The sequence below is a fragment of the Anabrus simplex genome, chromosome 5 (assembly GCF_040414725.1).
Source record: "Anabrus simplex isolate iqAnaSimp1 chromosome 5, ASM4041472v1, whole genome shotgun sequence".
In the NCBI taxonomy this organism is placed as follows: domain Eukaryota; kingdom Metazoa; phylum Arthropoda; class Insecta; order Orthoptera; family Tettigoniidae; genus Anabrus; species Anabrus simplex.
The window spans coordinates 301,478,400-301,491,308 of record NC_090269.1 but is presented as its reverse complement, the minus strand read 5'-3'; the positions used below and the strand labels follow the sequence as shown (position 1 = coordinate 301,491,308).

The following is a 12,909-nucleotide window of genomic DNA, read 5'->3' as shown; positions in this document are numbered from 1 at the left end:
CAATCAGAATGTTCAAATATAAAACAGGAGTGAAAATATATAAGTGTTCATCATGGCTAAGTGAGAAAAAACACGTAATCGTGTTGCCAGAGTTTAAAAACATAAGGTACAGCACAGAGCTGGCAGTGTAATAATCAAACTCATAGCTGCCAGTCAGTTAATAAGAATGTTCATCATGACAAAAATGATGATTATATTCTTTTGAATGAAGAAAAAATTAAATCACAATCTTGTATAGATACATGAGACGGGCAAGAGAAATCGCATATTGTAGGAGACAGGAATTGATCACGCCTGAAGCCGCTTCATTTTTACTGGGAGTTCAAGATCGTAACGGAAAAAATAAGATGCCGAATGCGTGAACTGGAATCTGGAAAATGGAAAAGGGAAAAAGATGTACTCGGGCCTTGAAAATAGGGTGTTCAGAATGGGAGTCTAAGATCGCTTACCTCTTATGTTGGATGAGCGTTGACCGGAGACATTAGCCGTTCGAGGGGGTCTGTTAAACGTATGCCCGTTGCTGCGTGTGTTGTATCTGTGAGCTTGCTTAGGCGGAGAGTAAGTTGGGACGGGAGGGGTAGGCGCAACAATGAGAGTGCTGGAAGCTGGCAGCGGAGTTGTATTATGGGGAGGGGGTAAGGTGGAATCTGTTATGACGACCGGAGGGGTATTTAAAGGTTTATAATTGAAGATTTTTGTGAAATTGTTATGATTTATATTAAAATTAGTGAGTTACTTGGGGACTTGTTCAATTAATGGGCTGTTGTTCTCTGGGACATCATTCAAATTATTATTATTATTAAAATGTTGATCCAAGAAAATGTATGTATTTTCTAATCCAGTCATTAGGCTGCTTTTATTTACATATTTTATAATGTGGTAGTCCTGATCAATTGTAGAATAATTGTGGCCGGAATCCCTCATGTGTTTTCTCTTGGCAGAGTACTTTTTATGCTTCAAGGCATTATACACGTTCCAGGTATCTAGTTCTAAAACTGCGGCCAGTTTGTCCGATATAAGAGAACTCACACTGGGGGCATTTGAGTCTGTAAATACCAGAGTTTGAAAATTTGTCCTGAGAAGTATTTACCAAGTTGGAATTAAAGAATATATTCCGATTAGTGTTGTGGGTTCGGTAGGCAATTCTGATGTTATGCTTCTTAAATGGGTTAGTAATGCTGTATATGGCAGGGTTAGTGAAGGTGAAGGTGGCAGTGTTTATTCTTTTGGGCTTATCTGGAATTAAATTTGTAGTATTTTTTTATTTGATTTTACCAGTAATCTTATTTATCAGGTTAGGTTTACAGCCGTTAAGTTTTGCAAGTTCTTTTATATATTCAAACTCTTTTTTCCGGTTAGAAGGGGATAGTGCAATATTTAATACTCGATGAACTAAACTGTAGAAAGTTGCTTGTTTATGAGATTGAGGGTGTAAAGTAGGGTTGGGCAGACTGGAACATTCACTTGTTCCGCAACATTAGGAGCTTGAGGCGGAGTGTTTCGGTACAGAGTGCCGAGACACGGGACACAGGACACAGGACTGTAACTGCGTCCTAGAGAGAACTTCGAGAGGCAATAGGACATGCTCCGCTTCAGCTGGAATGTGCCTGAACCGAACGTGCTGTGCCAAGGCCGCACTAGATAGATTAGTTGGCTTTGGCTGTGTCTGCCTGTCGATACCGGCTGTGTGCCGCCCTGCGTTGGAGTGTCAACATTTTTTCATCCAGTTATATCTTTAATTCCAAAGCGATGACCCATATTTTTCTTGGGCTTGAACGTTTCCTTAAAGTCCAAATTAATATTTAACATCAGTCCCCGAGAAAGTGTTGAGGGAAATTTTCGAGATATTGAAGAAAGTAAATGGAAGTTGAGAGGGAAGGAATTCGAAGTGCAGAGAGCATAACAGCACGAAAATACATCAATGTTTTCATCCAGTTATATTTTTAATTCCAAAGCGACGACCCCTATTTTTCTTGGGCTTAAAAGTTTCCTTAAACTCCAAATTAATTTTTAACGTCAATCCCCGAGAAAGTGTTGAGGGAAATTTTTGAGATATTGAAGAAAGTAAATGGAAGTTGAGAGGGAAGGAATTCGAAGTGCAGAGAGCACATTCGGACGCAGGCGAAGCAGCTAAAGCAGTGCAGCGCAGAGCAGATTTTTGTAATCCACACAAATCATTGCACCATCGCATGTTGACAGACAGGGCAGAACAGAGCAGAGCAGGCCGGTTCTGCGCCTACTTCCGCCTACCACGCGTAGTCTTCGAAACACAGTTTCCTGCGCACGTGTCACGCAGTTAGTTAAGAAATGGAGGAGAAAATTACCACAGCCATTCAGTCTCACCATGTTTTGTAGGTACTATGTAAATCATGTGGACTGCAATGCAGTATGTACGTATATATGTATGTATGTATGTATGTATTATGTATGTATGTATGTTCGTGAGAAAATGGCTGAACAGAATTTAATGAAAATCGGTATGTAAATTTGGGGAATAAGGCACTACAGCCTAGGCTATAAATCATTTTATTCACGCTGTGTAACAAGGTAGTTTGGAGAAAGGCCTAAAATGTAATCCACCGAGCAAGTGGCCGTGTGGTTACGGTCGCGCATCTGTGAGCTTGCATTCGGGAGATAGTGGGTTCGAACCCCACTGTCGGCAGTCCTGAAGATGGTTTTCCGTGGTTTCCCATTTTCATACTAGGCAAATGCTGGGGCTGTACCTTAATTCAGGCCACGCCCGCTACCTTCCCAATCTTCCACCCTTCCGTCGCCGAAAACCTTCGATGTATTAGTGCACCGTTAAACAAACAGAAAAAAATGTAATCCTCAAATATCTATGAAACAATCCGTGACCCATGTTCTCGCAACATATAGAATTTAAGACAAAGATCTAATGCTGATTATGGAGAGCATCATCGCCGACTCCGTCACCATCATCCATCATCACATTTATGTGAAGAGATAGATACAGAAAATCATTTATCATGTCTTGTCAAATATAAATGCAAACGCGTTCACAACAGATTGTCAATGTTGATTGATTTTAGTATCTTGTGTCTTGTGACAACTAGATGAAAATCTAGCAGTACATTTGTAAATACATATTTTTCTCTCTCCCCCACTGTGATCCTATTAATGAATTTACCATGCAAGTTGGTCGTGCGGTTAGAATCGCCTTGCTATGAGCTTGCATTCGGGAGATAGGGGGTTCGAACCCCACTGTCGGCAACCGTGAAGATAGTTTTCCGTGGTTTCCCATTTTCACACCAGGCTAATGCTGGGGGGGGGGGGCTGTGCCTTAATTAAGGCCACGGCCGCTTCCTTCCCATTCCTAGCCCTTTCCTATTCCATCGTTGCCATAAGACCTATCTGTGTCGGTACGACGTAAAAAATATAACAATCATGAATTAAATTCTTTGCTTAGTCCATATGAACGCCGAACATCGGTAACATAGAAATATTGTTCAGTCTTGCAAACTGGTGAAGGTGGTTGTTTTTATTGCGATTGTCTTAAGCTGAATAACCGCGTTGCCATCAGCACAAGGGAAATTGTGAAGATGACTAACAAAATGAGAAAAATCGCGAATGCTTGAAGAAAAAAAAAAAGGGCCTCTTTATACTGGATGCCCCAATATCACAGAGTCTAAAGAAAACATGTTATTTCTGAAAACCGACGAGACCCTGCGTAGCAATGTGCACTCACGTCCACTTCGCAGTTTCGTAAGCTTCGCGCTGTTCTGCTCTGATCTTCCCTGCTCTGCGGCCAACTGCTTCTCAGTGTGGGCCCGGCCTAACAGCACGAAAGTACAACAATTTTTTCATCCAGTTATATTTTTAATTCCAAAGCGACGACCCACATTTTTCTTGGGCTTAAAAGTTTCCTTAAAGTCCAAATTAATGTTTAACGTCAATCCCCGAGAAAGTGTTGAGGGAAATTTTCGAGATATTAATTACTCACTAATTACTCACAATACATTCAACTGGTGAAAATATTCTTGAATTGGTTACTTTTAAACATCTGCTCTGCCATTGTAACCGTGTTATGTGCATTTTATATTGACGGGAAAAATCTTAACCTAAAAGCAGCCTTTAAACGTGATTAGTGGGCGCGAATTTCAGTGTTCCGACTGTTCGTTCACGTTCCCTGCAGCTTTATGCTGGCCATAACTACACACAGGCACACACCACACAGCACGTTCCATACAGGCACATTCCCACTGGCGCGGAGCATGTAATGTTGCCTCTCGAAGTTCTCTCTACACTGCGCAGTTACAGTCCTGCGTCCCATGCGCCCGCTGCACAGTTCAACTAATAGGCGAAGGGCAGTGCATAGTGGCGCTTCTGATGGGACAGCGAGTCAGCTCGCTTGAGAATGTTTCGGAACAATTGGCACTCGGTGTTATGGAACAGCGGAGCATAACTGTGCACCGTCACATTGTGCCGAAACAGGGACATAGTGCCCAACCCTAGTGTAAAGACTCATTCTTTATTGTCAAAGGAGCAGCGGAGGGCTTTCTGTAAATTTGGAAAATAAAATTATCACTGGTTCTGGTCAAGGTTAAGTCCAGAAAGTTTAAAGACCTGTTGATTTCGTCTTCCTTAGTGAACCTGATATTGTGGTCAAGGTCATTAAGGGTATTTAAAATGTTATCACTATTATTGCGATGAGTGTCGATGATGTCAAATGTGTCATCGATGTATCTTAGCCAGAGCTGTAGACCATTGATTTTATTGATTATCTTGTTAGTCTCAAGGTGATCCATAAAAATGTTAGCAAGGATTCCAGATATCGGGTCGCCCATTGCTAGTCCCTTCTGTTGGTAAATTTTGTTATTGAATTTAAAGAAGTTATTGTTTACTACAAATTTTAGCAAGTTGATCAGTTCATCTATTTCACATTTGCTTATAGTGTTATGTTTCAAAAGGTTAGTTTCTATTAAACTAATGGTTTCATTTACTGGTATACTAGTATACATATTGGTGACATCATACGGAACCATGACGTGATTGTCATGTAACTGGAAATTAGAAAGTTTATTACAAAAATCAACTGGATTTTTGACATAGGCTTCATTATTGAACTTATAATGGCTATTAAAAAATGGTGTAAAAATTTAGAAACCTTGTAAGTGGGACTATTTCGACAGTTTATAATAGGGCACATTGGCACCTCCTTTTGATGTATTTTTGGTAAGGCTTTAGCAGTAGGTAACCTGGGATTCATAATGGTGAGTTTTTGTTGTTCATGCTCTTGAAAGAGAAAAATTGAATTTTTCAGCAAGTTCTTTAAACAACGCTGGATCTTTAAAGTGGGATCCTTGTCAACTAGTTTGTAGTTATTGGCAGAAAAGAAGTCTTCAGTTTTACTAATATATTCATTTTTGTTCAATAATACAGTTGTAGAGCCTTTGTCGGCTTTTGTGGCTATTATATTATTGTTTCTGATTTTGTTCTTTAATTCAATTATTTGCTTGTTAAGATTTAAAGAAAGCTTGGAATTTATTTCACTGGTTAGTAATGGGAGCTTCTTTTTAATTTCGTATTTAACATCATTACGGTGTTCTATAGGAAGTTTTGAAATATTTGATTCGATTTCAGCAATGTTGGTCACCAGATCATCAATTTTATTGGGGTTGGGCCGATTGAATTTGAAACCTTTGTTCAAAGTTAGTGTTGGACAAATTTACAGTGTTTGGAACAACTTTGATTTGGGGAGAGGGTGTTCCTGTGGTTTTGAAAGATTTGACGAATTTTAGTTCTTGATTTTTTAAGAAAAGTCAATTTTTTGTCTAAAACTTCTTGTTTCTTATTTGCCGCGATTGACACCTTGTCGTTAACATATTTAGAAAAGGAGTCCCATTCTAAAGGTGACATGTTGGACGAAGTTTTTAGATGAACTTTGTAAAGCTGCAAGTTCAGGAGTGATTTTTTTCCTGTAGAGTGTTTTGATTTGATTTTTCAGCCCAATAGAATTAATTTTATCTTGGGTGTGTTGTAGATTTGGGGATGTAATGCTCTTTCATTGTAAATGTTTTAAGAATCTGGGAACCAATCCATATTTTAAGCACTCCTGTAAAAACGTAATGTCCCTGGAAATTCTATTGACCTTAACTTTGAGGTTAAGATATTTATTCTTTTCTTTTGCCTGGTTGGCGGTTACATTACAAGTAATAAATCTCATTGTAGACCGTATTGGACATCAGATTATGAACTTTAAAATAAGAATAATAGTTAACACCACCTTTCCAATACTTAACTTTCCTTATATTTAGAAAACAAACATTACAACAGGCGTTTTAAGATGGGACATGTTTCACTTAACTGTCGTAAGCATCATCAGCCAAAAATAAATCTTAGCGTAAAGTTAGGTCAGGGCCCCGAACCTAGTGTCCTTAAAATATATGGTATCCTAAGAAACAACATTTACATTTAGAAAATCAAATAGGCTTAAACTAGTGTGAAAGAAACATAAAATATTACAACATGGCTAAGAGAAAAACACACAATCGTATTGAAACAGAGGATAAAAACAGAAAGTATAATACAGAGCAGGTAGTGAAATAATTAAAATCATAAGGGTATCATTGCTACCAGTCAGTCAATCAGAATGTTCAAATATAAAACAGGAGTGAAAATATATAAGTGTTCATCATGGCTAAGTGAGAAGAAAACACGTAATCGTGTTGCCAGAGGTTAAAAACATAAGGTACAACACAGAGTTGGCAGTGTAATAATCAAACTCATAGCTGCCAGTCAGTTAATAAGAATGTTCATCATGACAAAAAATGATGATTATATTCTTTTGAATGAAGAAAAAATTAAATCACAATCTTGTATAGATACGTGAGACAGGCAAGAGAAATCACATATTGTAGCAGACATGGAGTAGTAACACTTCAAACAGGAAAATTCATCATGCCTGAAGCCGCTTCATTTTTACTGGGAGTTCAAGATCATAACGGAAAAAATAAGATGCCGAGTGCATGAAAGAAATCTGGAAAATGGAAAAAGGAAAAAGATGTACTCGGGCCTTGAAAATAGGGTGTTCAAAATGGGCGTCTAAGATCGCTTACCTCTTATGTTGGATGAGCGTTGACCGGAGACATTAGCTGTTCGAGGGGGTCTGTTAAACATATGCCCGTTGCTGCGTGTGTTGTATCTGTGAGCTTGCTTAGGCGGAGAGTAAGTTGGGACGGGAGGGGTAGGCGCAACAATGAGGTGCGTAATAATTGTTACGGAGTTACCCGTTTAGCAGAAGAGGTGAAAGAAGGTGCCGGGATGAATGGGTCTAATTCCAGTGTCAAGAAAATAATTTAAAAACTTAACTGAAGGTTATATTTTCGAAAAACAACAAACTTAACAACTTTTCACTTAGTGAGGTAACAATGACATTTCAGGTCCAAAATTAGAAACAAGACTTAGAAAAATCCAAGATTTCAGAACTTTAACACTCTTGGGCTACAAGCCCCTAGTTTTACAATTTTTGGAGCTCCCAGCTCACATTTTACAGACGAGCATAAATTTGTTCAAGGGTAGAAATCCCCTAAATTCATTGAGCACTTGCTCCCAGTGTACAATATCAGGCCTCCCAGAGGCACTTTTACAGCACTAGAAAAAGAGCTAACGTGCTCTCAGTTCTCAAGCCTACTCAAGGCAACACCCAAAATATCTTACACCTTTTGGCCGTCCATGGCCCAACCTGCAATTTGAAACAGTGGTATCTTGTACCCAACCTATAGGGCCTACGTGTAAAAAGAAATAACAGTAAAATAAATGGCCCAAATACAAAAGGAAAGGAGGCAAATACCTGCACTCCTAGATAAGAACACTTAAAACCTAAAGGGCACTAGGCCGGTGAAACAGGGGTTATTCCCAGACTACTGAGGTGACTCGTATAAGAATAAATTAAGACATGACGGAAAGGAAGGAAACCAGTTACAAAACGTAGTCATCTCAGACCAATATGAAGGGGAGCTCGAGAGGGTACATCACTCTCTATCCCCGATTTACAGTTAAAGATTTTATGAAGTTATTACATAAGCCGGCAGAAGTTACATTTTCAGAAAAGTAGGTTACATAGGTGATGATTCAGAACTTTCCCTCAGGTTAAACTGCGGAGCAAGCAAGAAATAAAGATGTTATGTGGCCATTACCTTGTCGGCATACTGCTGCCTGATGAAAAAGGCGCCGCCCGCCTCCTGCTTGACACACATACTAGGTTAGATAACGATTAACTGGCCAAGAGACGAGAAAATCCACAGTTTATAAACCCTCGGGGAAAGTTCGAGACCATTCAAGATTAAACTAGCCACACCCTCTCATTTTTATTGGTGGATTTAAAAGTTACACTCAAAATCTAAGAAGAAGAAGAAGAAGAAGAAGACTGTGATTGGTAGAAAATTAATTACAGAAATTAGGAATTGGCTAAATTCAAAACTGGCAAAGAAAAGATAAATATTGTCAACTCAAAAATAAATGAGCATCAATTAGTTAAAAAAACTTATGGATACAAAACTTCTTTAAATCAAAAGTTCGTTCACTTCGCACCAGGGTGCATGATCATAGTTTTTTAGCAGTGACATCTATGGAAGAATTTCCAAACTTCTTGATGAAGGGCAAACAAAACAAGTCAAAATACAGTCAGTTCAGGAAACTTCAAAATAACAAAATTCCATCAGATTTTATTGGTGACATCTTGTGAGTAAAGGTTTAAGTAGGTCTAGTTTCAAGTTCACGGTTCCTCCAGTAGAGGAGTTCTTTTAGATGCAAGATTTAAATGTGCGGCGTAGAGGTGTACCTCCTGGTACAACAATAATATTTTTTTTTTTTTTTTCCTCGAGGGAGTGTGGAAAATTTTTCATAAGACGCTTGTGAGGGTCCGCACTCAACAAGTGTGTGGAGATTCTTACCCACTAAAAACCACATTCCCTTTTCCCACGACGGATGTCGTGCTTAATGCATCTTGTGCTTCATCTTCCTCCTTCTGCTTTACTGTCTGTCATAATCGTCCAGGTCCTTCTTCTTCTGACGCAGAATATTTTCTACGTAGACTGCCGCCTGGTCCCAAGGTTCTTGACTTCGTAGCATTACTGACACGATAATAATAATAATAATAATAATAATAATAATAATAATAATAATAATAATAATAATAATAATAATAATAATATGGCCTCGTCTACCATGTGCAAACATCTTAATTTGATGCCATCTGCCTGCTTGCTCATCAATTTTGATGTTCCGTTGTAGTCTAGACCTACTAGATGGCAGAGGAAACCTAATCCTACTTGGGCAACTAATGCTGAATTCAGTGTATTTTGTCGGGTAAACACCAAATATGTCACTAGAGATCTTTTACGGGCCGACATCGTACAACATGAAGCCTTGAAAAATTCCAGCGATCTCTGCCGAGTTCGAATCCTCTATCTCTACAAATGATCCACAGAGGGCATTGGCAGTAATATCAGACAGGTAAACTATTTTTGTGTTATCACAAACAGGTTGTTCAAGTGTTCTACTGCTCGTTTATAATCAAACACCAGTGTTACCATACAAGTGTCCAGCTCGATGGCTAAATGGTTAGCATGTTGGCCTTTGTCACAGGGGTCCCGGGTTTGATTGCCAGTAGGGTCTGGAATTTTAACCATAATTCGTTAATTTCCCTAGCTCGGGGGATGGGTGTATGTAACGTCTTCATCATCATTTGAACCTCATAAAGACGCGCAGGTCGCCTTCGGGTGTCGTATCAAAGGACCTACATCTGGCAAGCTGAATTTGTCCTCGGACACTCCCAGCAGTAAAAGCCATACGCCATTTCATTTACCATACGAGTTTGTGATGTCGTGATGAATCTAGTGCTCTTGTGTGATTCCATGGTAATCCAGACACCACTCGCACACAACACTATAGACACTATGTTATAGTCAACCTAAACATTTAAACTCCGATGTAGTTGATGCAATTATGCTGAGAATAGTGCAGATTTATCACTTAAGTATTACCTTGTTGCCAGCCATTAAGGATTTACGTAGGTAGTTCCTTTCCCTGTCCCTTCACTATTGTTATTTCATTATGTTGTTTTCCAAATTCGTACGTTCCTCATCGCTAGATGTTTCAGTCCAGGCTTGTGTCAGTGTCATATGTTGTGTACACCCGTTATGTTATGTAACCCTTCCAGACTGATTCTGATGGTTCCGCCAGCTTCCGCTTCAAACACTAGCGCTGTACCACGTCCGAGGAGTCATCTGGTGATGAATGAACTACCGTTTCCATTTCTATTATAACGTCTAAATTCAAAGCTCATTGTTTAAGAAGCCCTTCTCGTGGACAGTCAAGATTTCTTCTTATGACACAGAGCAAAGTTCTCTGCGAAACATAAAGAATTTCACCTTATTTTCTTGACACGGCATAAGCCCAAAAGCCTATATCATGTCTAAACTACAGCATGTCACTGACCTAGCCAGGGTCTGGGTCATGGCATGGCAGAAGGTCAATGGACTGACTAGCCAGCTGGATTAAAATTAGTTTCAGCAGAATCAAAAACCTAACAGTTATTGAATATACAGAAGGATGAGACAAAAAGAAACATGAAAACACAACAGGATACAAACTCCCATATCTTCGTAGATGGGCTCCATCCCCTGCAGTCCCAATGTATACTTTTTCAGGCACTTCTGAGTTTGTTTCTGGTTTTCTGCTTTCATAAAAGAAAGAAGAATCTGCATCCATAGAAGACAAATATCAGTTTCAATGTTGGAACTGTGCAGTACAGAAGGAAGCTTGAAAACAAGAAGGAAAGTGAGAAAAGGAAAAAAAAAATTTAAATTGAGGTCCATATCCCTTTCAGACCTGAAACAAAACTGGCGGTGTGAATTTTTGTTTGTACATCAAAAACTGACTAAATGCTCTTAAATACACATATTTTTAGTTTATTCTACAAAATAAAAATTAACATCTGAAAAAAAAAGCACCCCACAATTGTACGTACACGGTCTGAAAGCGATATGAGACAACGAACACAAGACAAAAACATACAAAGAAAATATACCCACTAAGAATAATATGTAGGAATTGCAAAGAACAAACACATGTACATAGACTTCCTCTTGGTCAATCCCAGGTCACCTTATCTATTTCTTCTCAGTTCCTAATGAACTTAAATACCACTGTATTCAGCTATATAGGTGCATGAACCAAGGTGATAACTGCCCGTACTCTCTGAGGTGTTGTTATTGGAACATTGTTTCAAAACTGTAGAATACCATTTGATATTGTTCAGCTTTTGTAACCACTTCTTTCCATTTGACATAATATTTATTGCAGACTAGCTCTTCATTTTAAACCACATTAAGCACTGATTATTCTGTTGTGACTGAGTAGTGTTATAATATTATTCTAGTTATACCTGACTTGTAATGAACTGCTGGTCCTGTTGTTAGACAACACCAGTGTTGGTGGCTGAGTTGGCTCCTGCATTGGTGCAAATTCAACAGCAGATCTTGGAAGGAAAGCTGCCGCATGAATACACCTATCGAGGACTGCATGCACCTTGGATGCAAATATCTGTACTTAGGTGAATTCTCTTTATCCCACTACCTGTAGAAGTAAAAGGGTTAATTAAAATGAACAACAGTGTAGTTGAAAGTGTTATTTTTGCTCAAGTCTGTGTTTTTGCCATGATTGGCATTAGAATATCTGTTGACTTACTACTCTTGTATTTAGTAAGATGTTCAGTTTTTTAACTAGGCTATTAATTTGTAGTGTCTTGAATTGTGTAGTTGGTGAAGTACAAGAATTCCTGCTTGAAAATAATATTCTATAAACTACCACTGACCTAGTGCCAAAACCTAAAGCTATTTTCCTGTGAAATTTACTCTATGCTTTAGACTAAGGAACACATATTACCTTTTTATTGCTAGAAGTATGAATTTTCTTTATTAGCTCACATTCCTCACACAGGCATTAAAAATTGGTGAGGTCTATATATGCAGGTGTTATTCTTTTGTCCCTAGGTATATACTCATTGCCAGATAACACCACACCCAGAAGAAAAACAGAATGTTACTTGGCTTCGAAAATGGCAACAATTATTGGTTGCAATGCCAGAGCAATGAGTTCATTTATTTTGGCAATAACTCCAGGAAAATAATAATTTTAATATAATGTCATATTTTCTCTGGTGATGATGTACTGTATATGGTCAAGGATGTTTGCTATACTCCTATGAAATTTTGTCATAACTGTTGAGACTTCTGCTCCAGATTCCTTATATTCAGTAATGGCCAAACTGCTTCTTTATCTTGCTGGGTACATGCTCTGTAGGAGGCCAAGGTGTCAGTGATTAAACAGGATACATTCAAAGAAAAGTTATGCTATACTTATATAGGTACCTCTCAGCAAACCATTGATGTTGCTACACAGTTCCTCCAATTTTTGTTCTCTGTATATGTTGGGAACTATACTACGTCTTGTTGACAAAACATCCTTCTCCAGGTGTGGAAATGGTGTATAGATTTAGTGGCGGATTATTGATCATAGTAGACTGCAGGCCGAGACCAAAGTATTCACATTTTCAGTTATCGAAGTCCAATACACAGATAATAATGTTGATGTAGCCAATAGAGAGGATTACTGCCCAACTATTTTGAATGCATTATACCAAGCATGTACAAATATCAGATTAGAACTTAACAAAACACAAGTCCTTTGCCAGTCTGCACCAGATACCAACAAGGCAGCTCCTTCCTTCACAAACAGTGGCAACTCCATACAAATATTAAACACTTTCCTTATGTTGGCAGCCACCTCTCGATAAATGCATACATAGACACTGAAATACAGTATCTCCTCAGATGTGCTAGTGCAGCATTTAGTTATCTCCAAATGGGTCTTCAGTAACCACGATTT

The 12,909-nt window shown here is 38.7% G+C and overlaps 1 protein-coding gene across 3 annotated transcripts in view; it reads left to right on the top strand.

Annotated features, from left to right (window-relative positions):
- Positions 1-12,909, top strand: part of LOC136874854 (AP-4 complex subunit epsilon-1) — a 163,568-nt gene that overhangs the window by 66,656 nt on the left and 84,003 nt on the right. For all 3 annotated transcript variants that reach the window (XM_067148535.2, XM_067148536.2, XM_067148534.2), the window contains one exon: positions 11,442-11,575. In XM_067148535.2, coding sequence (XP_067004636.2) covers positions 11,442-11,575 — 134 coding nt within the window. The remainder of the gene's footprint in view (positions 1-11,441; positions 11,576-12,909) is intronic.